The following is a 24004-nucleotide window of genomic DNA, read 5'->3' on the forward strand; positions in this document are numbered from 1 at the left end:
GCCGTATCGTGCTCTGCCGCGGGGCCGGCGCAGCGCGGGGGGGACCGTGCCCGTGGCGGGGCAGGGCGGGGCAGGGCACGGCAGGCGCCACCCCCGAGGGGGGCCTGGGCCCGGCACCCCCGGAGGGGCCCCGCGGGGCCGTGCTAGGCTGTGCCGCCCCGGCGGGGGAGGGCGCCCGCGGTCCCGGGCGGGCGGGGCGGCGCCGGACTACAAGTCCCAGGGAGCGGCGGGCGCGGCCGTCGGAGCGGGGCTGCCGGGCCGCCTTCCCGCCGCCAGGTACGGGACCGGGGCTGAGAGGGACCGGGGCTGAGAGGGACCGACCGGCCGGCGGGGCGGAGCGGGGCGGGGCGGGGCGCCCGCGCCGCCCTCCCGGGGAGCTGGCGGAGCTACGCTGGTGCCGGGGGCCGGCGGGGGGGCTGGAGCTACCGCCGAGCCCCTCCGTGAGGGCCGCGCCCGGGGGCGCGGGGCCGCCGCCTTCGCCGGTTGCCCTCGGCCGCTGGTCGGGGGGCGGCGGTTGGAGGCGCGGGGCGGCCCTGAGGGGCTCGGGGGCGGCCAGCCGACCCCACTCGCCTCCCTCCTTCCCCGGGGGCTGGCGGGTCCCTGCCGGGGAGGCTGCCCTCCTGCTCCTCGCCCTGGTGTAACCGCCGCCGGGCCTTCTCCCTCCATCCCCGCGGGCTCGCGCGATTTCAGCCCGTTCGCGCTTTCGCGCGGGCTTGGCCACGTTGGTAGGCTTGGGGCTTCGCGCCTGGCCCTTCCCGGCCCCGTGCGCCGGGGCAGGGCAAAGACTGAGAGCGGTGAGCGCCGTGAGCCCGCCCTGGCTGTGCCTGGCCGCCCGCTGAGCCCAGCGGAACGCTCTGCCTGCAGGGTCCTGGCGTCGCTGTGGCAGCAGGCGCAGAGGAAGAAAACGGCGCGGCTTTGCGTAAAGCAAGAAACGCGGCGTTAGCTGTCACCTCGGCTTTCCTGAGCCCGCTCCCTCCCAAGGGCTGCCCTTGGCGTGGCAGAAACAGCTTGACAGAGGCCAGAGGCAAATTCCTGGCGGGGGAGAGGAGGTCGAGGAATATCTCCGAAGCTGAGGCGCGCTCTGTAGAGAAGCGGCAAGCGGGGGTTGGGAGGCGAGGGGAGAAGTCAGCTCAGTAGGTGCAGAATCTTAGCTGGGCTTTGGGCAAAAGTAAGTCAGCGGTGGGCAAAATATTTGGGCAAAAATAAGGAGGCAGTGCTGCTGTCTGCAGGGAGAGACACAGGAATAAATTTCTGCCTGAGCAGAATGATTCCTGTGTCTGACATGAGCTTCCAGATTGGTCTCGGTTAACAAGCTCAGCTAAACCGTCTAGTTTATTGGCGCTAGAATTGCGTTGCGAGTGTCCAAGCTGCTGAATGTGCAAGCTTGCAATTTCACACTGCCTTGGCATAAATAGTCAAAGCATCAGATAAATGTCAAGCATGAGTGAAGAAAGCGGGTTGTTCTTGTGCTATCTCTAACAGTAAGTTGCATGTGCTTGAAATAGAACTGTCTATATGGACTGCTGTGAGCTGGCTGGGCTATTTTAAGTATTACTAAACCTTGTGGCTGGCATCTTTTGGGAGACGGGACTGAGGCAGCCACACGGTAGGATTTGCTCTCCAGAGCGACTTTGCAGGGGCAGTAGGCTGCTCTGCTTGGGGTGGTGCTGTAATTCTGGGGGTGATAGAGCAAGCCCTTGAAAATCTAGGCCACTTTCTGTGGGGTTTCTCCCCCTTGCTGTGGGAATTGGCTGCAGCAAGGCTAATCTGAGCGGCTTTCAGAAATGCCTCTAGGTTTCTTTCTGTGTGCATAGAGGAATGAGGCAGCCCGGTGAACTCTCTTTGCGCGAAGAAGTGGATCCAAGGATATATATTTTTGTTCTGAGATTATCATCTGGTTGCTGTACTTGGAGATGGTCAGTAGCTTTCTATCTTGAACGAAATGTTTTCTTAGTTAATTGTAGGGATTGAAAATAGAAAGTCTAAAGCAAATAGAACAAACAGCTGAAAAATCTGACTGTAAAAACCATGATTACTTTTTTTTTTTTTTTTTCCCCCCCCATTGCCACTTTGCTCAAGTCACCACAACAGTTTTGGAAGGTATGATAGTGAGAAATTATTGAGTGATTTTTCTAGTGATCTCAGATGGCTATATTCTGTTCTGGCAGAATCTTGTTAGGTGTAAGCTGGGGCAGTTAGGATGAAGGTTGTTTCACGCATTATGTGCATCTTCAGACAACAGCACAGCCAGAGAACTGGGAGTGTTGTCTGTAGGTGCTGTATTTGAAGAACGCAGAGCTGACTTAAAATCTGGTTGTTCCCTTGCCTAGCAGTGAAATGCCCCGGGTGAATTGCTGCGCTCCCTTCGCTGGATGTCAGCGCTGACAAAGAACAAGGGAGGTGTTGAAGGACGTCCATAGCTATTTCTCTGCTGACAGACTTGTGAGCTTCCACTTGTGGTCAGGTGTCACGCCTGACTGCAGCGACAGAGCCCATCTGCGGTCACCCCACAGCTGTTGTTGCACCACTTGCTCTGGAAGCATGTACCTGGGCTTGTGGTGCTGTGCACAGTCAGTGGAGGGCTTCAGGCATTTCTGTGGGACCATAGCAGGTTATTTTGAGCACTTTTTAATTTTAGCTTCCCTGTGCTTAGTGGCACAGGAGCAACTCATTGCCATGCTCACTTAATTTCCAGCATCATCAGCATCGGGTACTTCAACAGTAGGTGAAGTGTAACCTGATTTTTAGAAACGTTCTTATTCCTGGCAATTAATGAGAGGACCTGCCAGGGTTTCAACCCAAATTTCTCTGCGTTCTCTGTGCTTGACTGTAACTCCAGATAGATGATGCCAGACCAGGGAAATGGGGAGTTGTGAAGATTGCGTGATTGCTGCCTGTCTGAGTGCAAAATGAAATGAAAAGATCTATTAGTTTTTGGAGAAGTGAAGTGGGGAGCTGACATGTGCATCAGTGAAATCAAGCGGTGGCTTAAACATGTGCCCTTCTGTGGAGACCCCGAGTGCGTGCGTGCGCATGGTTAAGGTGCTCAGCGCATCGCTTCTCCCAGCTGAGACTGGGGGAAGAGAGTCAGCCAGGGCTTCCTGATCTAAGGCGAGAGAGCGTATGCCGAGCTAACAGAGCATGTGGGAGTGCAGTTTCTTTGGTTTTGTTTCATCTAAAAAAATCTCTTCTGTCACTGTATAAGAAACTTGTGCTTGTTTTGATGGAGCTTTTTGGTCTCCTTATAAGTATACAGTCATAGTTCCTGGGGCCGTTGGGGCGCGATTCCAGCTGGACATGCTGAATCAGTCAAAGGAGATTCCTCAGACCTTCAACCAGCTTCTGCTGTGGGCGCAGATGAGCTGCAGAGGCTGCTCTAAAAGAGGTGCAGCTTTGGGGAGGAGAGGGGTGGCTCAGCAGGATCCAGAAAAAGGACACATGCTTAGCTCAGTGTCTGCATGAATCTATGTAGAAGGCAACCTTCCTCCTACCCTGCTGGCTTTTGGCAGTAGCGATAGCTTTTGTGATTTAAACGATTCAAGCTTAATTTTTCTGTGGTGTAAAAGCCCTTCCTCTGACCCACGATGAATGCTAGTGTCGCTAACTGTCCCTTCGGTTTGCGGTGCAGAGTGAAAAAGCCACCTGGTTTGCCTGAGCTGGGGTGTGTGCCGCCTCCTGCAGCCAGTCTCCTCCTGGTTCTCTGGTACAATTTGCCTCTGTCTTATCAATATTTCTGTGTTTTATAGCCTACATGCCTGTTGCTGGTATCCTAAATGAGAAATCACAGAAGGTATTTTGCATAACTTAATATTGTACCGTTGGGGGAAATTGTTAGTAAATTGTTTCATATCTATTTTGCTGTTCCCCGCTCCCCCCAGCTGTGCCCTGTGTAATCTTTAAAGACATCTATCTAAAGATTTTTATATCTTTATTTTATAGATATTTATATCTTTATATTATGTTTATATTATATATCTTTATGTATTATTTATATCTAAAGATATTTATCTATCTAAAGATATAAAGGCACACTGCCTAATATCAAGTGTATTAATGCCTCCTATTAAGAAGTCCTCATAGAAATGAGGTTGGAAAGTGGTATATTTATGTCCTCATTTATATCATATAAATTATCATTGGAAATCAAAACCTGAAATGGAACTTAACAGCATGCATAGTGGTAGGGCAGAAAATAACATTTTCTCAAAAAATGTGTTTAACTCGTATTTGCAGATAGTGCAGAGAGGGGAACTGCAGGAGAAAAATCAACTTTGGGACAGGAGATGGCTTTAATGAAATGATTTCAAAAAAAAAGGCAGGAGAGGAGAGAGGCTGGAGCTGGGCGCAGAAAGCATGGGGAGGAGCGGGGGATCCTCGCGAGACGGGGCTGTGGGGCTGTGCAGGGAGGAGAGGGGGGTGGATGCGTGCGTGGCCAAAAAGGGGAGAACAAGTGCTTGGCGAAGGCGGGACGACGATGTGACAGTTTCAGGGTAGGGTTGTGGCCAGCGGCAGAAGAGGAAGACGGAGTCCGGCTGGGTGTCTTTATTACAGTGCAGAGAAGAGCACTCGGGTTTGGAAAAAGCCTGGCAGCTTGTTAAATCCTGTGTTTCCCTTTGCCTTTTAATATATGATCCTGTAAGCATCGCTTCATGCTTCTGATTGTTTTCATATAGCGAATGAGCGTTTCTGCATGCCCTGGGCCTGACGAGTGGCAGCAAGAGGCTGTGCTGGCTAAGCTTTGTGTTTGCTCTGAAGGGGTATCCCCGTCCCCAGCCAAGGCAAAGTGCAGCCAACTTCAACCCCATCACTCCCACCCAGGGCCTGCGTACAACCGCCTGCCTCCTGGGAAGGGCTGATCTCTGGAAAAAACCTTTCCCAGTAATTGAACTTGTAGGAAACAACATTGCAACATTGTTGCTACAACATCAAGATTGTTTCCTACAGCGTAATCAGCTGGGCTTTGAGCTAATGCCTCTCAGTTGACCGGATTAACTTCTTAGGATGTGCAGCCTTCCTTTCCTGTGTTCCTATGGCTTATCTTAATATGAAACTGTTCCTGTTGGAGTGAAAGGACCAGCGTCCCGCTCTGGCAGCAGCGTGCTCCTCGGCACATGGCTTGAGTGAACTCCCAAGGGTGAAGAAGAGTTTTCCCAGCCTTTCTGGCAAAAAAGGCAGGCGGCTTGGTACGATGCCTGCCTGCCACGCCAGGCTGCTGTGCTCCTCTACTGCCGGGGGAACCAAGTGGAGAACTTGGAAGTAAGATTCATCCTCTTAATCTTCCAGGAGCGGGCTCAGTCTGAAGCGTGTTGAAAATATTGACGCCGGTGATAAAGTCCAGTTAAGCTCCTCGAGGAGTCTCTTACAGAATCCCTTAACCGAGAAGCGATTTTGAGCAAAATATTAGTTAGATTTTTCAGCGATAACTCATGACTGAGGCAGGAAACAGATTTTAGATATGTGAAGCCTTCAAAATAGCCTGAAAGGTGACTTTGGTGGTCTCCATGGAAACTCATCTATTCTGTAGCTTTGCGGAGGACTTATACAAGAGCTGCTGCTGGCTTAAAAAAAAAAATGTAGTAATTTAAAAAACAAAAACCAAACCTGCTAGATCTGAATTTGGGGTGGTCCCAGACATACAGTGAAGCATGGCCTGTAGCAGAGGGGGACTGTTCCTGGGCCCTTCTGGAGCAGCTCTGCTGGAGAAAAGCTTGATGTGACTATCTGGGTTGCTGACTGCAATTTAGGTTACGGTGGTTGCTGCAGGGAGAAGCAGCTTCGCTGGGGGGACTCCTTGGTCTGCGCTCATCTGTTGCAAGTAAGACTGCAGGATGCTCTCTGTTTGGACTTTGCACATGTCCCGTTGCTGTAACTTTCAGGTACAGAGCATGCTCTGGCTGCCAGTCTCTATTTTGGGAACAACTTGAAAAAGAAATAACTTTAAAAAGAAATTGCTTAAATTTTGCTGAGGTTTAGGAGTTCTGGAATGAAGCAAGTGGTTTCTGGATGCTTTTGATGATGTAGCGTGCATGGCTGGCGCTGGAAACCTGAGCTCTGCTCCATGCCAGGAGCTCCCTGTTGGGCAGCATCTCTGACTCTTTCCCCAGGTGGGGATAAAATGGGGGTGTGCAGGTGGGCCGGATGCTGCGGTGACCAGGCTGCTGATGGGCCGTACAGGTGCCCGGTTGTGAGCGGTGGTTCTGCTTGGCTGAAGGGCCGGGGGAGGCCAATTGGAGCAGAGCAGCATGGCGCTGCCCCTCCTTGCTGCTCTCCAGCTACTTCAGAAACTTTAAACAGGAGGAAAGTTCTCCTTGTGAAAACTCACTACTGTCCGAAAAGAAAAGGGACAGAGAAAATGTGTAGGAATTCCAGTTCTCATTCTAAGGCATCCGCAAATTTCTGTGTGTTCTGCAAATGCTAAAACTGGGTGTGGGGTGGGAGCGCTTTGACTGTGTCTTCCAAGAAGCTAGAACCAAGCAATAAAAAAGAGAATTTTCTTTAGGCTGTCTGAAACACTGACATCTCTTCTAATGGCTCTTTTTCAGCTGGGGGAAAACTGTTAAAGAATTGAACTGACCCGCTTTTTCAGAAGCAGCTGGGCAGGACTGTGCTCCAGATCCTTAGATCCAAAGGCGAATCTCTGCAAAAATCAGCTGTGGTGACTTCTCTAAGAGCTGATCTAAGCCATCTGTTCGAAGCGTGAAGCATATCGGTTTCTTAACTGAGATATGATGTTACAAAATTTTCATAGTTATGCCTGGATTTGCTGCAGGAGAAAAAGGCCTTATTCTGATCATTAGCAAAGAGTTTCCTTCCCAGACTAGGGGGTTTCTTTTCTTTCGTGTTTAATTAAGATGGACTCTAGTGCTCAACTCAGTGAGTTCAAATGCTAGTGTTGTAGTCCACCCCCATATTGGGGAGCCCATTGCTTTATGTGGGATGGTTCTTTGGGATCTTTTGTTGGGTGCTTTTTTAAAATATTTTCCTCTGCTGTTTCTCACAACTGATCCAAAGAGCACACTCTCTTCCCTCTGGCTCTGTTCATTTCACCTTCACAATTGCCTCTTGCTGTGTGTTTTCATTCATGCGGACAAATTGTTCTGGCATGTACATGATGTGTACATCACCAGGGCACGGCCGGGTGCGCAGCACTCGGCTGCCTTTGCCAAAGGTGCTTGGCTTGGGCTGCCTGTACAGCCACCGTGAGTTTTTTTTGTATGCGAGGGCATCTCTGCTTGCTCTTCTGAGCCTTGCTCAGGTTACGGTACCCGCCTTGTGTCTCCTTCCCAAGGGGAGAGTAAAACCATCTCCAGCTGGGAGGCAGATGAGTAAGGATACGGAAATGTGACCTTTGTAGTTGGCATTCAAGGAAGATAGGAAGACCTGCAAGATGGATCATGTTATTTTAGCATTCTGTCTCTGTTACAGAGCCAGGTGACATCGTGGTGACCCAGGAAGCATGCGGCTGTGGTGCTGGCGGCCCTGAAGACTGTTTGGCTTGCAGGGAGGAATGCTACGGTGGGCAGTGCACTTGGAAGGTGGGCCGCGGAGGGTGAACCACGCGGCTGTGGCCGTCGGGCACAAGGTCTATTCCTTTGGCGGATATTGCTCTGGAGAAGACTATGAGACTCTGCGGCAGATTGACGTCCATGTTTTTAATGCAGGTAAATGTGTCCTTTTGGTGCACGAAGGAGTGGCTTACTAGGCTCAGTTATTAGTTTTCTTGCCCACTGCTGCTTAACAAGTTACAGTCTGTAACGTGCTGTCTGACTTTAATTTCCAAAAAAGTTATCGGTGTAGATGGGAGCCTCTTCCCTCGTGCAGCCCTGTATTTTCAGCTTCAGGGGCAGGGCACAGAGGGGCTGTAGTTCAGCAGACTGCTACGATAAGGACTCACTAGAAGTAACCACATAGCCAATGGCTTGTTTTGTCCTTGTTCTATGTGAACGCTAACTCAGCTAGGAGCAAAGAGACAATGTTTAGCTGGCTCAGGTCCCCAGTCCAGTTTGCAGCGTGACCATGCTCAGCTGCCCCTAGCGTGGAAGGGATAGGGTGGGAGCCAGCGCACTCAGTTAAGTCTCCAGGTTTAGACTCTGGAGCTGTGTCCCTGTGGGGGCAGCTGGCAACCGCTGCCAGCATGATGGAGTCAGTAGGGTCATGAGGCTAGGATGGAGGCCTTGCCATTTTGGCAGCAGCTATCATGCAGATTCACAACGTGACTTAGAAAAGCATCTGGAGCTGGAGCGATTTGTGTAACGTCGCCAGTATCTGTCAGGAGTCTGAGTTGCGGCCATGACTGTGCTGGGAGAGGCTGTATTTCTTGATTCAGTGCTCTTCGAACTGAACAGGCTACTGAGCTGGTCCATGAAGTATTTCCCTATAATTAGGCAGGTGGCTGAAAAACTGCACAGATGCTTGGATGGGTCCAGCTGAACAGAGACAAGAACAGAGAACCAATGACCAGTTTTGCAGACTGCACAGCATGCTGAACGCTCTCCTAACACGCATGTGATGTGGATAAAACTAGTTTGTCTGTAAGACGCAGTGAATTCACTCCTCTAAGTCTGACTGTGGAGAAGACTGACTTGTGCAGTAGTGGATAAAGGCATTGGTTACACAGGGCTGCCAAGGTGACCTGCTCACAGTGTAGAGGGGAGTGTAGCTCAGGATCCTGTGAACAGAGTTATTAATCTCTATCAAGAGAGACTGGGCTCTCACACTCAAGACAGTTGAACGTCGTAGCTCGTAAAATGTGCCAGTAGAGCACCGCTCTTATGGTGGAAGCATAATTGCCATGCCCAAAGGAATTCACTTGCATTGTCTTCCCTTCTTACCACTCCCAAATATTAAAGTGTTGTGATGCTGCAGCCACCACGTGGGAGGTGACACTGGCTTCCCAAGCCCTTGCTCAGTTAGCATTGCCAGGTTCCAGTGCTAAAGCCAAGATACCAGATTTTGAATGATCTCTTTCAATCTTCCAAAGAGGAAGACTGTGTGTTAGGTAGGAAACATCCCATCTAGCTTGACTTTAGCATTGACTGTGCTTCTTCAGTGCCCTTTCTGCCTCTGGGGTAGATGCTCACCTTTTAAGATGCCTGACCCTTTCCCTATGTTAATATTTCAGGGGAACTGCAGCCTGTTTTCTGCTATATTTTGTGTTATGTCCGTGTTGAAAAAAAAACCTGGAGGCTCTATGTGTGGTAGAGGGAGGGTGTCTGGGTGCTGTTATGTAATGGCCATGTAACACTCGCTGTGACTCTTGGACTGTCATTAAACCCTGTAATACCTGTTGACTGCTCTGGCTGCTGCTGAACGTGACGTACAGGCTGCCAGGAAGGAGAACCTGTAATCACAAGGAACTCCTATTAGTAACACAAGGTTAGCAGGGAGAACTCAGGTATGGATGGGGGTAAAGGAGACAGACAGCTGTCTCATCTAAAGCTTAAAAAACAGAACAAAAGCAAACAAACCCTGCTCCTACAAAGCTGCTGCCTTGCTTTACTTAAACTGCACTACTGCAAGTCCAGATGATGCCTTCAGGTGTGTTCCCTTGCATGTTGCTGCAGTGAATTATTCCTGTGCTGCCCATTCTTCCAGCTTTGAGTCTCTTCAAAAATTTCACTAGCCTGAAGTAGTGTCTGCATTCATTATCACCTCTGCACTTTTTCTTTTTCTTTTCCCTATTTTGTTTGTGTGTGTGTGTGTGCTCAGCCTCACAGTCCAGGATGAGCCAGAGTGGAAACCCCTTCAGTGTAATTAATGCAGTATGGCACCTATTTCTGTCCAGAGTCCTCTGGTCCTCCAGTGCTTCCTCTAGTCTCGCCTGTGATGGGGGCCTGTGAAAAACTGTGCTTCTGTATTCCTTAACTAGCTACTACTCAGGGTCAGACACAGCTTTGTCTTGCTTTCTAGACTGCTTCTGCACCTTGTTATAGCGGAAAAAAGCACCGTGCAGGATGGGTTGTGACCTGTGAGCACATGTAGCGGGCTTAGCATTTGACATGGGCTCAAACTTGTGCTTTCAGTGTCTCTGCGCTGGATCAAGCTGCCTCCAGTGTGGACAAACAGCCGAGACCATGTGAGAGAGGTGCCCTACATGAGGTATGGGCACTCAGCAGTGCTCATAGATGACACCGTCTACATATGGGGTGGTCGCAACGACACTGAGGGAGCCTGCAACGTGCTCTATGCCTTTGATGTCAGTAAGTTCCAGCTTCTCACTCTTCCTTGTCACAAATGCTCTTGATGAGACCTTCTCTGCCCCACTGCACTGCTCCCCAATTTGTTTTCCTGTCCCTCAGTCTCTCTACAAAGTGACAGTCTGGAGGAAAAGGTGCAAATGGGGAATTGGTGTTGCTGGTTGTTTCAGCAGGTTTAGAATGGGAGCAGGGTGGCCAGTGTGTCTGCATGCTTGACTCTGTAAAAAATTACTGAGCTTGTCTAATAGTCAAACTGGTTTTAATTTTTCTGCCAGCTTTGTGTGCTCTCTCTGATAGTAACTACAACTGAAGTGTTCTCTCTGTGTGATGTATGATTCCTTAACTGTGGCTGAACGTTGCAGCAAGAAGGGGCTAGAGCTCTCGAGGATTGTGGTTCCTATCCAGGGTGGTCCTTCTTTCTGAAAGCATGAAGGAGAGTGAGGAATAAAACAGAAGTAGTCAGGGACAGGACGGCAAAATAAGGGAGGGCATGAGTCAAGTTAGATAAACCTGAAAGATAAACTCCTTGAGCCTTTTGGTTGGCTTCTCCATAGTGCTGCTGAAGCACCTGGGGAGAACAGGCACCATCAGCAACTGGGCAGACAGGAGTGTCAGGAAAGGAAGGGAGTACATCTGGATTCTGGAGGCAAGTCCATCTAAATACTGACCAGTAACTGGCTTGCTGGACTTGCAAGTAAACTGCTTGCTCTGGTGCTTGCCCATGGGTTCCTTTCTTCGCCAGGAAATGTCTTGCAGCTTGTAGCTGCTCTCTAGGCACAGGGTTTCCCCCTTCCCCTGCCACATGCAGCTGGGAAGCCACCAGTAAACCTCTGCCTACACAAAGGCCTTGTAGTGGGAGCTGCCTGGTCTCCCTGCCAACTCCAGTGCTTTAGCATTAAGTGAAAATTAACAGAAAGGCCAGACTTCAGTCTTCGTCCGAACCCTCTGCAGCTGTCTGTACATGCTGTGCCTGTCCCCTGCCAGTCCTGGAAAGTGAGGCTGGCAGTCGGAGTCCCGTGTCTGTGGTGTAAGTTCCACTGTAGGAGTCCCATCAGGCTGGATAAAGTCCTGGCTGAGTGCAATTTTGTCCCCAGGGGTGCTGAGCAGATCACAAGTCAAAGTCTTTTCCAATTTGACATGTTGTGCTTGAGTGAGCTCCTGCTGCTACTGTGTGACTGGGCTTGGAAGCAGCCCCATGAAGGAAAGGAACTTGATAGCCACTGCAGCTTTCTCACTAGAGGCTGCCCAGGGATTCTGTTGACCTTGCAAGACCCTTTGTGTGGTTCCAGCTGGAGCCTAGGTGGATAGCTGTGGCCGCAGGCCAAGTTCAGAGAAGTTGTGAAGAATGTTGCTTTGGCTCCGTTACCGCTTCCTGAAATAGGCACTGCTCTTGCTAGCTTGCAGTTAGGGAGGGTGGGGGGGAATGTCTCCTGCTGCCTCAAGGCTTATCTGTGCCTCTCTGGGCTCTTGGGACAGGTGCCTGTTTGTGCTTGGCAGCGAGTCGCTGGCTTGGCTCCATGTTGCCCTGGCATGGAGAACAGCTCTGGCTGGATTTAAAGTCCTTCCCTAAATCAAGCCAACCCCTGAAGCATGCGGGCTAAGGGGCTGAATCTGGCTGGTGCAGGCTCACGGGGAGCAGTGCGTAGGGAACCGTGAAGGGTGGAGAGTGAGGAAGGCTCCCTTTGAAGAGGGGATGAGAATGTAACAAGAGGAGCAGGGATCTGCACAGTAGCTCTGTTGACATGGTGAGCTTGTGGTTAAGTGGCTTCTGCCTGGATTTGAGAACGCTGTTTTTCTGCAGTCATTTAGTCAGCATCTCCACGCCATGAGGTCAGTTGAGCCACTTTGCATCATTGCTTCATTGTAATTAACACTGTAAATGCAGAGTTCAGAAGTGACTCACAAGTAGGCTTCGCAAGAGATTCAATAAAAATAACATTGCTCAAGCAGCGCTGTACTATTCACGCTTAAAACGTGAGCTGTTTGTCAGGTCGGGCAGAGTCAGCGGTCGTGCCCAGGAGCTGAGACCTCTGTCACGGTGCCCCTCTGTGGAGGCTCAGGCAGGTCGCCTTGCCTGAAGAAGCTTGCAGCCTCTCCGGAGAAGCAGGTGCTGTGTGTGAAAGAGAGAAGGATTTCTGTCTTAGAAATGAAGAACAGTAGTAAAGAGCTATCCCATCCCAACATCTACTGTATTTTCTTATTGTTGCCTCCTGTTTTGTTTCAGACACGCACAAGTGGTTCACGCCAAAGGTGTCTGGAATGGTCCCAGGAGCGAGAGATGGGCACTCAGCTTGTGTCCTGGCAAAGAGCATGTTTATCTTTGGTGGCTATGAACAGCTGGTGAGTAGTCTCTGTTATTTGGCGATCCGTTGGGAAAGAGGGTTTCCTACCCAGGACATTGGTAGAAGCAGGATACAGGGGCATATTTGTATCCATAGTTGCTTTCATTTTATAACTCAGCAAAGTTATGGCATTAATTACCCAGGTTATGCTCATTGTTTTGCGGAGAAGATGGTTGGGAAAGTAGGCCTAAAAAAAATGGTGGATTTTTTTTTTCTTCCCCAAAACATATAGATATATAGAGGTAAAAATATAAATTTTTACACATAATTTTTTTCTGGCTCATTTCTCAGCCAAATTTAGATAGATGAATACATTACATTTTTAATAAATATATATTAATCTACACTTATTTTAATTTGGCTGAGAAATGAGCCAGAAAAATCACTTTCCAATGCCTGCAGTGTTTCTGTGAGGTTTTGTCCTAATCTGGTGCATGTTCCGTGCTCTCACATTTTGCTGATCCTCTCCAGCAAACACTTACTTGCCCTCCCATTAAGAATACCTTGAGCCAAAGGTCATCCTGCACTAGCTGTCAGTGTGCCTAATGCTCCTTTGAGCAAATCCTTATGCTCTGATCTTAAGAAGTGGGTAAATATCATTTCAGCCTATCACCAGGCTCCAGAAAAGCTGTGCAAAGTCACATCTGTTTATTTGGAAGAAAGCTGGGGCTCTGTTACGGCAATCCCTGGGTTATTCCCCCTCTTCTGAGGACAATAGCATGCCAAATCCATGCCCTTGATTACAGCAGCAGGGGCAGGTCAAATGTGGCTTGTTTTTAATCAAGGCTAAACAAGCCTGTAGCTGTCTCGCTGCTGTCTCCCCTGCCTGGAGGAGCAGGAGTCTGTGCTGTTCATGTGAATGCAGGCTCTTCCAGGCAGCTAGCTGCAGACAAGTTTTGTGGGATCCTCAGAACCCCGAGTGTATTTGCTCCTGGATGTTTAGCTTCCTAGAAGTAATCTTAGCTTCTACCTCTCATCAGGTGGCCTTAGAGCCAGTTTGACTGTCCCGTTAGTGCCCCTTACTTCTGTCACTGCATGGAGTGGAGTCAGGGTTCTGCTGTGCATATACATATTGTGTGCAGGACAGCCTTAGGGGGAGGAACTGAGCACCAAATAAATGGAAAAGCTACAGGGAGAGACAGGAGACCTTTGAGGAGAAATGGGCTTTGCCTCCCTCTTGTTAAGTGATAAGTCTGCTGCCTACCCTGACATTTTGGAGCAAGCACCATGTCTCTTAGGAAGTACTGACTCCAAAGGGATGATCCAGGTCTGTAGGACAGCACCCTTCCTGGGGCCAGATGTGACCAGGCTTCTCAGTCCCTTTGTGACCAGGCTGCCCTGCTGTCTTCCAGGCTGACTGCTTTTCAAATGATATCCATAAATTGGACACCACAAACATGATGTGGACCTTAATCTCTGCCAAGGTCAGTGTCTGCTTTTCACTCTGGTTTGTGGAGGTTGTCTTGTATCTGCTATTCTCTGGGGTAGCTGCCCACACTTGTCTCACAGCTTCTGTCTGGTGTGGCTGGGATCTCCAGGAGGGGAAGTTCTCCAGGAGAAGGCAGCCACCCCAACTTCCTCATCAAGATGTGTCATCTCCCTGGGTAATCTGCATTCTTTCTCTTGTTCTGTTTAACTCTGTCCCTGCAGGGTACGCCAGCTCGCTGGAGAGACTTCCATTCAGCTACCATCATTGGAACAAAGATGTATGTATTTGGTGGCAGAGCTGATCGTTTTGGGCCATTTCACTCCAACAATGAGATCTACTGTAACCGCATTAGAGTATTTGATACAGAAACAAACTCCTGGCTGGACTCCCCTCCAACTGCAGTGCTCCCTGAAGGCCGGCGGAGCCATTCAGCATGTGAGTGTGGGTCTGCTGAGAGAGGAGGACAGTGGAAGGAAACTCCTGCCTGCCTCAGAAGGAGTATCTGGTCTGCTGGGTGGAGATGTGGGTTAGCAAGGGGTGCACAGAGCCTGGCTTCTGTGGAAAGCTGCTGCCCGTTGAAAAGCCTTGCGCGTAGCCCTGCACGTGAAGGTGATGTAAGCGAAGGTGGATAACCAGCGCCACTTTGCTTTGTGTTTGATGTTGGGACAGGGACCTGCTGGGCTCTACCTTGGGTGGCACACTGATGTCTATGCTTACTCCCCACAGTCAGCTACAATGGGGAGCTATATGTATTTGGTGGCTACAACGCACGCCTGAACAGACACTTCCACGACCTCTGGAAATTCAATCCAGGTATTTATGCTTTTAACTTGTTGCAGTGATAGTGCTCAAGGCCCTCAAGTGTGTGAGTGCTCAGATGAGCATACTCTCCAAGGGTTAGGAGCCTGCTTGGGGGGAAATGGCTCTTCTGACAGCATTGACAGGAACTCGCTACCATGCTTGGGACCCCTGTTCCTCCTCAGACTCTCTCCAAATCTCAGTTAGAAAGTGGAAAAGGAAATATTGCTGAAAGACACAGCTAATCAGAGGGTGGTTGGCAAAACTTTGTCTTGTTCTTAAATATGCAGAAGTGTTGGCAGAAAAGAAGACATGGGGAAGCAACGGGGTTAGGGAAGCGAGACCGTAGCTGGGGAAACCACTCAACTTGAGCTGCAGCATCGCCATACCACATTCTCTTGGTACCAGCTCAAACTGTGCAGCAGAAGGGGAGGTTCTTGAGCTGGTACCCTGAATATCAGTCAACTGTGAGCTGTTTTGGGGTCCTCAGGCACTTTTCACAGTCCATTAGACTGATTTTGTTTGCTAATTGCTTTGCATAGTAAAGTTACCTGAGAGCAGCCAACTTGCTGTTCCCCAAGCTGATCTATGAGCTAGTGTGAGAGCTCCTGAAGGTTTCAGTGCCGTGCATTAGTGATTAATCACCCCCCCCCAGCATCCTTGCCACAGAGAGCAGCAAGGACAAAGGCTGCTGTCTTCTCCACCTGGTTCAGTTCCCCATGCTCCCATAACCAGGCTGTCCCAGCAGCCTCTGCTCTGCGAGGATGCTCTGCATTCACAGTGTCTGCCAGCAGGTGGAGCTGGTTCCTGGGTCTTCCTCCAGATCCGGACCGCAGCGGGGTGCTGGGGAAGGGAGGCTGCCTGCCTGCTACTGGAGCTCTGCCCTGTACAGCTCCCTGCGATGTCCGACCTGCTGCCGTGGCAGCCCGTGGGTCCTGGCGCTCAGGCTTTGCAAGCGAAAGGCCTCGACCTGCAAATCCCATCTCAGCAGGCAGAGCTCCAGGGCTATGCCTGGCATCTAAGCAACACTTCGGTAACAACCTCATAGAAGTGCATCATTTTGCTGCTAGCAAGAAGAGGAGGTCAACAGGGAGGGTGGATGCTGGCTAGTTGGTGTCTGTGGGGCAGTGGGCCTCCAGTTTTGCTGTGATCTGTTTAAATCTATAACCTGCTTATACCCGGGTCTTGGCCAGGCTCTTGTGACAGGCTGGTGCACTCTTTTCCGCTCCTTAGTTTCTCTTTCTTGGAGGAAGATTGAGCCCAAGGGGAAAGGCCCATGTCCTCGACGCCGGCAGTGCTGCTGCAGAGTGGGGGACAAAATCATTCTCTTTGGAGGCACCAGGTGAGTTGTGTGAGGTGGTTCTGTGAGAGGGTTTGCCCTTCCCTTCAGCACAGCGTCCCTCCACGCTCTGCCCCATGCTGTAGTCAGATGCTTCTTTAGAGGCACATGGTAACTGTCCATCTACCTTACAAGTGTTAGAAATCACGTAGATTGGGGCTTCACTGGAAAAAGGCAAGGGGGAGATCGAAGATGTCATGTAAGCTTGTAAAGCACCTGGTGACAAGCCTTCTTGTACAAGTAGAGGCAGAAGTATGTAACATGCTGTTCAGGAGGGGTTGTGCTGTGGTCAAGCTTTCTGTGAAAGAGGTGGTGGGGAGGAGATCCTGCCATCAGAAGAACAAGTATCCTAGTCTGCTGTGCTGTAGCAGACCTCAGACTGACTTATCCTCCCCTACGTGCTGCCCTGCTTCTCCCACCAGAGTTTTTTTCTTTCATTGGCAAGTGTGGTGTCTGCCAAGCTGCAGTGGGATGTTGGCTCAGCTGGGAGCTGTTTGAGGAGCCCATACACACGACAAGGCAACATTCCCTTCTGTGCCAGTGTTCCTTAGCAAAGTTTCCATTCACAAAAGGGACCTGGTGCTAAGGATTTAGCTGTCAAACACTGGAAGTGATACTCTCAGGGTGCCGGGCAGCTGGATGTGGCCAAGAGCCTTAACAGCTGCTAAAAGAAAGGAAGTGGCCCATCACCAGGACATGCTCTATGCTGTCTGGAATGACAAATTGCAGCTCTGGAGCACAGGCCTGTTTGCCAGCATCTACCTTGCAGAGACACCTGAAAATGCTTTCAGCCCTCCACATGGGCTTTGGGGCTTGCTCTAGGACCCTGGCTGTGGCTTTTTTGGGCATACTTCTGAAGACGGGTTTGGGCAGAGGACAAGGCAGGGCAAGTTCTGCTGATGGGCTGACCGTACCAGTGTGTGATGGAGTGAAGGGCCTTCAGGCCCTAGGAGTGCTGGGGTGTGTGCTTAGTTGTAGGTTGTCTGTGTGTGTGTGAGGGAGTGCTCAGTGCAGGTGAGGTATGCAGAGGTGCTGAGTTTATCCAGTCTCCTCAACAGATACTGGGTGCTGCTCTGTACGGTAGAAGGCTTGGTAGGGCTTGATGGCAGTTTTGGATGCTCTCAGATGCTGCGGTGTAGATTTGTGTTACAGCAGCAGCTGAACTCTGACGTTAAACCTAGGCGCTCCTAGGAAATGCTAGCAAACCACAACAAATTTGACACCAGCTTTTTGGAGTTTGGTCCACCTCTGCCAGGCAATGCAGCAGCGCCTTGTCTTCTCCACTGAACGACTTCAGTACTCAACTTGTTCCTTAATCCAGGCTCAACCCCAATGCAAGCCAATTCATCAGCACTAGTTTGGGATAGGAAAAGCTGCTGGCAGCCAGGAATGCGGCTTGCTTGGACTGGAGGAAGGATCTTGCAGGCTGGGGAAGGGGGAGACAGGGGTGGGGACTGTGCTTGCTTCCTGTAACAGTTATCAGGTGTATTCTGGAGCTGCCTGGCGAGATAAGAAGTTTTCCAGGAAGTCGTTGTAATGGAGAACTCCCTGTGGTCTGCCTCCTGACCTGTGCTCCCCTGCCCAGGAAGGGGGAGGGGGAGCGCACAGCGCAGGGGATCCAGCAGGGTTCCTTGAAGGATGAGCCGGCAGGCTCAGCTTGCTATGCAGCAGCACTGGGGGACGGGCAGGCAAAACCCCTTTGTGTCCTGCCTTCCCTTACAGGATTCACATACATTGTAGACTGTTCAAGAGGCACTTCTGCAGGGTGCCTGCTCCTGTGGCATCCAAATGCTTAGTTTCTTCTGTAGTCCTGCCCAGAGCCTGGACTTTTTGCCCCAGCTGTGGTCTCTCACTGTGGCCAGCAGCAATCCTGTCACTTGTGTCCCATCTCAGTGACCAGGAAGTCATGTAGCGCTAAGCTCAGTGTTCCCGTTAGCTGTGTCACAATTGTGGCCCTGGTCTGGTTTCCTCCCAAACCCACCAGCACTTCAGCATGCAGAGACCATCCACAATGGAGAACAAAGGGGAGAGAGAATGCTATAAAACAGAGTTTAGCTGAACAGATGCCAGTCCAGGTTTGGCTTGAGGCTGTGTTTTCCCTGACAAGGCTTAGAAATGCCTGGCTCTGGCGAGGGAGCAGGGGCTCTCACTGGGTGCTTGGTGCAGGGCCCAAGAGCATTTGCCAACACGCCGAGTTGCTGTGCAGCTGGAACGAGCAGTTTTGCTGCGCTCTGGCTGGCAAAGGGGTGCCCTGCACCCTGCTGTCTGGGAGTTGTGGCTCTCCTGGTCTTGAACTCCAGGCTTTCCCTAGCTGCTTGCAGTTTGGTGATTAAAACCACAGATGCGGTGCCTGCTGGCTTTCCTTTGAAAGATAAGGGATGGTCTAGGGTTTCCTGTGACATGGATGTGAGATTAGATTGTGGTGTGGTGAGCACAGAAAGGTGGAATTAAAGAGGCTCTTGCTTGTATCCGGGCAGATGGGACCCATCAGCGACAGGTCTTTTCTGCCAGCAGTGAGCTGTGCCCCACAGTTTGTACTGGGTTTATGGGAACCAGGCGGCAGCAGGTACTGTCTCATGTCCTGTGAGATGTGAGGCTTAGTGGGTCATATGTGGGGAAGCAAAGTGACACTGGGGTGAGAAGTCATTGTATGAGGTCCCAGCTAAGCAGTGAGGACACGCTAAATTGCCTTGACACAAACCAAAGCAGGACTTTAAAACACCTTTCCTTTCTTTCAAATTCTGTGAAGAACCATCAGCCATGGGAGTGCTTTCCCCTGGTCCAAGCACTACTGTTCTGGTACAGGCTGGTCTCTCTGTGCTAGGGGATGCGGTCTCTCAGGTGCTTTGGCTGTTCCATCAAGACTGCAGAGGCAGGGGACCATAGGTGAGGCTGTCTGCTCCCTAGAAATGCCTGAAGTCATAGCTCCTCACTAGCATTCCAGGACCAACATCAGATGGGAGTATCAACAAATTGGGATTGGCTTAAAATGACTGCTGTCATTTTAAGTGCTTGACACATGCTCAGTTACAGTCTTCTGAAATGCTGTCCTCATTTTGGCACAACCGGGAGCTGTGGCTGGAGCCCACAGTAATTCCTGCGGTCAGACTGAGAAATGTCTGCGCTTGTGCTGCCGTGCAGATGTTTCCTAGCTGCTTTCTCTACACTTCTCTTACAATATCTCAATGGCTGTGCCGAAATAATTGCAGTAGATCTTAACCATGTGAGAACTGGAGCCATGAACAGCGTGTGGCTGGGCAGAATCTGTTTCAAACCTTGTGCTGTTGTGCTTGGCACACAACTTCAGCTCATGCAGCGGAACCCAAAGCAGTCCAGCTACTGGCCTAGTCAGAGGAATGCAAGCTGATAAAATGCAATGTTCTCCTGGCTGCAGGTTGCTAACCTGTGGGTTTTTGCTGGAGAGTTTGTGCTAATGCAGCGGGTACATATGGCTATTGCAGACAAAGAGGGAAAGAGCTGCCACTAAGCCAGGTGAAGACCTCGGCATCGGCTTCAGGTGCTTATTCTCTGCTGCTGCCTTCACTTCTCTGTAGAAAAAGTTGAACTTCTGCAAAGCACCTTCCATATTGTCCTCAGAGAAAGCAGCTTGGCTTATCACACTCTGGCCCACTGCAGTGCTGGGGCAGTGTGGTACAGCGCACGCTGCCTCTGTCCCCAGCAGCATCAGTGCTCCTGAGAGCTTACAGACAGGAGAATCTAGCTCACAGGTTTCCATGGCATGACTCATGGCATGTGGCAGTCTGCAAATGTTTCATGCAGCCCTGGGAAGCTAGAGCTGAGGTGGGCAGTGTTGCCTGAAGCATATGGCTCCTTTTGTTGCTTCTCCAGGTTGCAGAAAATTTGGATGGCCACTAGCTACTTGCTGAGTCTGCCACCATCTCTGGAGGTAGGTCATGGCTGCCATGATCTGTGGCCCTCCAGCACAACTAGAGAGCCTTGCAAATAGTCCTCTTGCGTATCCAGCTTATCTCACCTACCTCACTGGGGACACCAGCACAGCTTTTTGGACTTTGTACTGTGCCATTGTGTGGTGTCTGATTCTTCCTAGATCAGATGCCTGTCCCGGGTGATATTCTTCCACATCCTTGTACTTCCCATTGTATGCTTCCCCTTGGCTGTGAGTGTGAAGCTGGCCTGAGGTCTGTAAAAAGACATGGTGTGGGCTGTGTCACGCTGCCCCACGTGGTGTTTGGGGCCAGGTAGGGATGGGCTGACCCCTGCCTGCCCAGGCAGTTTGATCTGTATGTGTTTCCTAGCATGTAACTAGGGCAGCCTTCCATGATACAGCACTGCTGTGAAGCTGGTTAGTCTCCAACAGTGCACTGGGTTCTCCAGGTGATGCCAGCCTGTCTGGCCCTGCCTGCTGTGGAGCAGCCCATGGGGTCTGTTTGTCACACAAAGAGCAGGACAGATGCTTGTGCAAGCATGCCTGTCTTCAGGACCTGCTGTAACATCCCTTCTCCAGCCTGCTCAGAGACATCCTCAGCCTTGTCCCAGGGCTCAGCTTTGCCTCTCTGAGTGGAGCTTTTTTGGAGGGTCGGATCCACTGAAATTGCTGAGCAAATAGAGCCCTGAAACAAGCCTCAGCTCTGGAGGCAGCTGTTTGCCAGCACCCTCCTCATGCCCCAGGGGTGGGTGCCACAGTTCTGGGGGAGGCCCCAGAGTTGCTCAGTTGTTGGAGAGTGGTTTGGGAGGTACCTGCGGAAGGAGGAGTGCGAAACCTGCCAGAGGCTGGTCAATGTACAAGAAGGGAAAAGGGATGTTCCCTGCAGAGTGGGACCTGTGCTTGGAGGTGCAGCAAAATAACAGGCAGGTGAGGCGAGGGGGAGGCTCATAGCTGGAGTCACTGTGGTTGTATGTGAGGAGGATGCAGCTGCCTCATTCCCTGTTATGGCTTGCTGAGGAGATGGTGTGTGTTTCTGCCCAACTGCTGGAGCTGGGCCAGCCAGACAGCCCTGGCTCTGTGCAGCTCTGCCTACTCTGCAAGGAGCTGGGAGAGTGATGGCTTTGGGTGCTGCTGCGGGAAGCAGAGGGACAGGAGGGATCAGATCCCCCTGCATGGGACAGGCAGGCCAGGAACAGTCCTGGACTTGCTCAGCCCTTGGGGAGCCCAAGGGACCCTAACTGGTGTACAAGCATCTTGGCACTGACTGACACACTTTGCTTGGCTTCTGCAGCCCGTCTCCAGAAGAGGGAATGGGTGATGAATTCGACCTGATGGATCACTCGGATCTCTACATCCTTGACTTCAGTACGTGAGCACTCCCTGCCCAGCTTGCGCCTCTCAGCACAAGGTGCCCTGTGAGCAGGCCCCACTGTGAAGCACCATACAGTGTCCTACATGGCTCCAGGTGCCTGCCTCTCGGAGCCAGGCAGCGGTCTCTGGCTGGTGTGCATGGCTTAAGGCAGACCAGCCAGAGACGCAGCTGTGCTTGCAGGCCTGAGCTGGACTTATGGCTCTTCATACACTCCTTCACACAGACTTCTTGTGGGAGCACAGGGAACCACTCCAGCCTGTCCCTGGTGTGCACCCTGCCTTGTCCCTCAGAGGGATGGCTGGGGTGCTCTGCGCTGTTTTTTACGGCACTGAGTGCACGATGCCTGGACCCCCACCTAGTGCCCAGAGGAGGACTGCTGTGGCTAACTGCCCTCTTTCCACAGGCCCCAGTCTAAAGACGCTGTGTAAGCTAGCAGTGATTCAGTACAGCCTGGACCAGTCCTGCCTTCCCCACGACATCAGGTACTGCATGCCTTGCTGGGAGGTCACCCCATGGGTGCTCCCTGTCCTTGGGGTGCTCCAGCCCTGGCTGAGGGCTGCCTGGGGCCCTCCTTGGCACGGTGCAGCTTTGGGGCAGGCTGGGCTGGAGACCACAGCTGAGGCTGACGTGCAGCAGAGCTGCTCCAGCCCTGGGTACTGTGTTTGTGCTTTCTCTCAGTGTATCCCATTGCTGTGTTACAGATGGGAGCTCTCGGCCATGACAACAAACAGCACCATCAGCCGCCCCATCGTTTCCTCCCAGGGCTGACGCCGGCTCATCCCTCTACCACCCTGCCCTCACCCCTCCACACACTGACCTCTTGCTCCACTGCCTGCATGCGTTTTTAGCCCTTTCAAGCAAGGAACATGTGAGCTCAGTTTGTCTTGCCCTAGCCAGGCCTCCCTCTGCCCTTGTCATACTTTGGGCAGCATGAGTGTGCAGGCAGAGCAGGCTGCCGGGGAAGAAATTGGCTCACCCCAGCAGCACAACTGTGAACCCTGCTCCTTACTGATGGCTCCAGCATCTCCTGCCTTCCTTCCCCTTGCCTGTGGAGCTGCAGCTGTGCTGACCTGGTCCCCGGCCACTTTCCAAGGGCCTGAATCATCTCCTACCACCAGCCACGGCCCCGGGATTGGCCTCGGACTGTGAACTGTTCCTGTGCTGCCTCGATAGAGCAGGGACCTCCACGCCTGCACTTGCCAGCGCTGACCAGCTTCCTGGCACCGGATGGCAGGCCCCAGCCCCGAGCTGAGCCTGATGTGGGGGCCTGGGCCCAGCTGGACCTTCTGCCCAGCTCCCGTTGTAAAACAGCAACTGGGGGGAGTTTTTTATAAATGCTGAGGCAGACATGGTTTCTGCTGCTCTGTGTGTCCTAGCAGATGAACTGGGGGGAGAGAAGGTGTGGGAGGGGAGAGACTGAACCGGGTGCTTTTCCCCACAGCTGCAGGCCACCAGTGGCTTGTGGCAGCTGTGGGCTGGGGCTGGTGTGAGCTGCAGCCCTGGCTGGGTGGGAGAAGGGGAGCTGGGCCCCCCACAGCAGCACTGCCCTGGCGTGCCTGCCTCCTGCCCGGGGCTGTGCTGCCCTGCGAGAGAAGGCAGGAAGATGGTGCATGTCTCCTGGGCTGTGCTGCCTCAGGAAGGCGGGTGCCCCACAGCTCCCTGCCCCACGGAGGGAGGTGGAGGGGTGTCTGGGGCAGCCTTCCCAGGCAGCACAGAGGGCTGTGCCTGAGCCCCTTCCCATGGAGGTGAGGTGTCCAATGTGAGGAGGAGCTCCAGCAGCAACTGTAGTGGAGCTAACGCAGGGAAAGCTAGGGAAGTGCTCAGGGTGTTTCCTGGGATGTAAAGTCACAGGACAGCCAAGGGGTGGTGGCAGCTACGTGCCAGGAACGGATGGCAGAGGGCCCAGGCCCTCTCCCCTGCTCTGAGGGCTGGCATGTAGCCAGGGACAAGTGCTGCTCATCCAGCAGCACGAGGTTGCAGAGGTGCCTGGGCTCCTCAGCCTGCGGGAGGTGGCCAATGCGGGTGCAACAGAGCAGCCTGGAGTGGCATGAGAGCAGTGAAAACTCCATGGCAATAGAACAGAAGGCACCACAATTGCGACAAGAGCTTGTTCTTCACGTACTGGCAGCACCTTGCTGTGGTGGGTGATGACCATCAATGGCAGGGCTGGGGCCTGAAGGGACCCGGGGTGCGCTGACAGTACTTCTGGCTCAGGGAGAGCCCCCCCAGCCTGGGCTCCCCCTTTGTGGTCCTTGGTACCTGCAGGTTATCTGTGAGGGCTGGGTGGGCATCTCCCATGTGGTGTCCAGCAGCTCCAGCTCCCCTGCTCAACCAGCTGCCTCAGCCACAGGCTCTCTCTCAAGCCATGCCATGAAATGGTGGTGGTTTTTTGCCATTGCATCCCCTTCCCCAGCACTGAAGCACCAGGCTTACTCTTCCTGTAGTGTGCCAGGCACCAGGAAACACCCGCAGACCACCCAGGCTCACTGCGCTGGGCAGTGTGGTGCTGAACACAGAGGCTCCCCAAGGTGCTCCTGGCTCTGTCCAAGAATGGTTGTCACGGGGGCTTCTCTGGGGAGAATCACAATCTCGGACATTGAGTGGAGACAACAGGCCCTAGA

At 52.1% G+C, this 24004-nt stretch overlaps 1 protein-coding gene across 6 annotated transcripts; it reads left to right on the forward strand.

Annotated features, from left to right (window-relative positions):
* The first annotated feature begins 189 nt into the window (after positions 1 to 189).
* KLHDC3 (kelch domain containing 3) lies at positions 190 to 22735 on the forward strand. 6 transcript variants are annotated; one of them, XM_076334850.1, is made up of 12 exons: positions 4939 to 5815; positions 6543 to 6655; positions 7426 to 7661; positions 10023 to 10199; positions 12421 to 12536; positions 13891 to 13962; positions 14189 to 14402; positions 14694 to 14780; positions 15999 to 16107; positions 21303 to 21376; positions 21787 to 21865; positions 22085 to 22735. In XM_076334850.1, the coding sequence occupies exons 3-12, from the start codon at positions 7508 to 7510 to the stop codon at positions 22149 to 22151; spliced, it is 1149 nt and encodes a 382-aa protein (XP_076190965.1). In that variant the 5' UTR covers positions 4939 to 5815; positions 6543 to 6655; positions 7426 to 7507; the 3' UTR covers positions 22152 to 22735. The 6 variants fall into 6 exon arrangements, with proteins under 6 accessions (XP_076190962.1, XP_076190963.1, XP_076190966.1 ...); XM_076334849.1 differs by lacking the exon at positions 4939 to 5815 and adding an exon at positions 5828 to 5876; XM_076334847.1 differs by lacking the exons at positions 4939 to 5815; positions 6543 to 6655 and adding an exon at positions 190 to 276.
* The last annotated feature ends 1269 nt before the right edge of the window (positions 22736 to 24004 follow it).

This window comes from Aptenodytes patagonicus, chromosome 3 (assembly GCF_965638725.1).
Source record: "Aptenodytes patagonicus chromosome 3, bAptPat1.pri.cur, whole genome shotgun sequence".
Taxonomy (NCBI): Eukaryota; Metazoa; Chordata; class Aves; order Sphenisciformes; family Spheniscidae; genus Aptenodytes; species Aptenodytes patagonicus.

What these genes read in the sequence shown, in the direction of transcription:
- KLHDC3 (XM_076334847.1), top strand. Translation starts at nt 7,508, where the DNA reads ATGCTACGGTGGGCAGTGCACTTGGAAGGTGGGCCGCGGAGGGTGAAC. An exon ending in CGTCCATGTTTTTAATGCAG is followed by an intron (nt 7,662 to 10,022) that starts GTAAATGTGTCC and finishes TTGTGCTTTCAG; the next exon opens with TGTCTCTGCGCTGGATCAAG. An exon ending in GGACCTTAATCTCTGCCAAG is followed by an intron (nt 13,963 to 14,188) that starts GTCAGTGTCTGC and finishes CTGTCCCTGCAG; the next exon opens with GGTACGCCAGCTCGCTGGAG.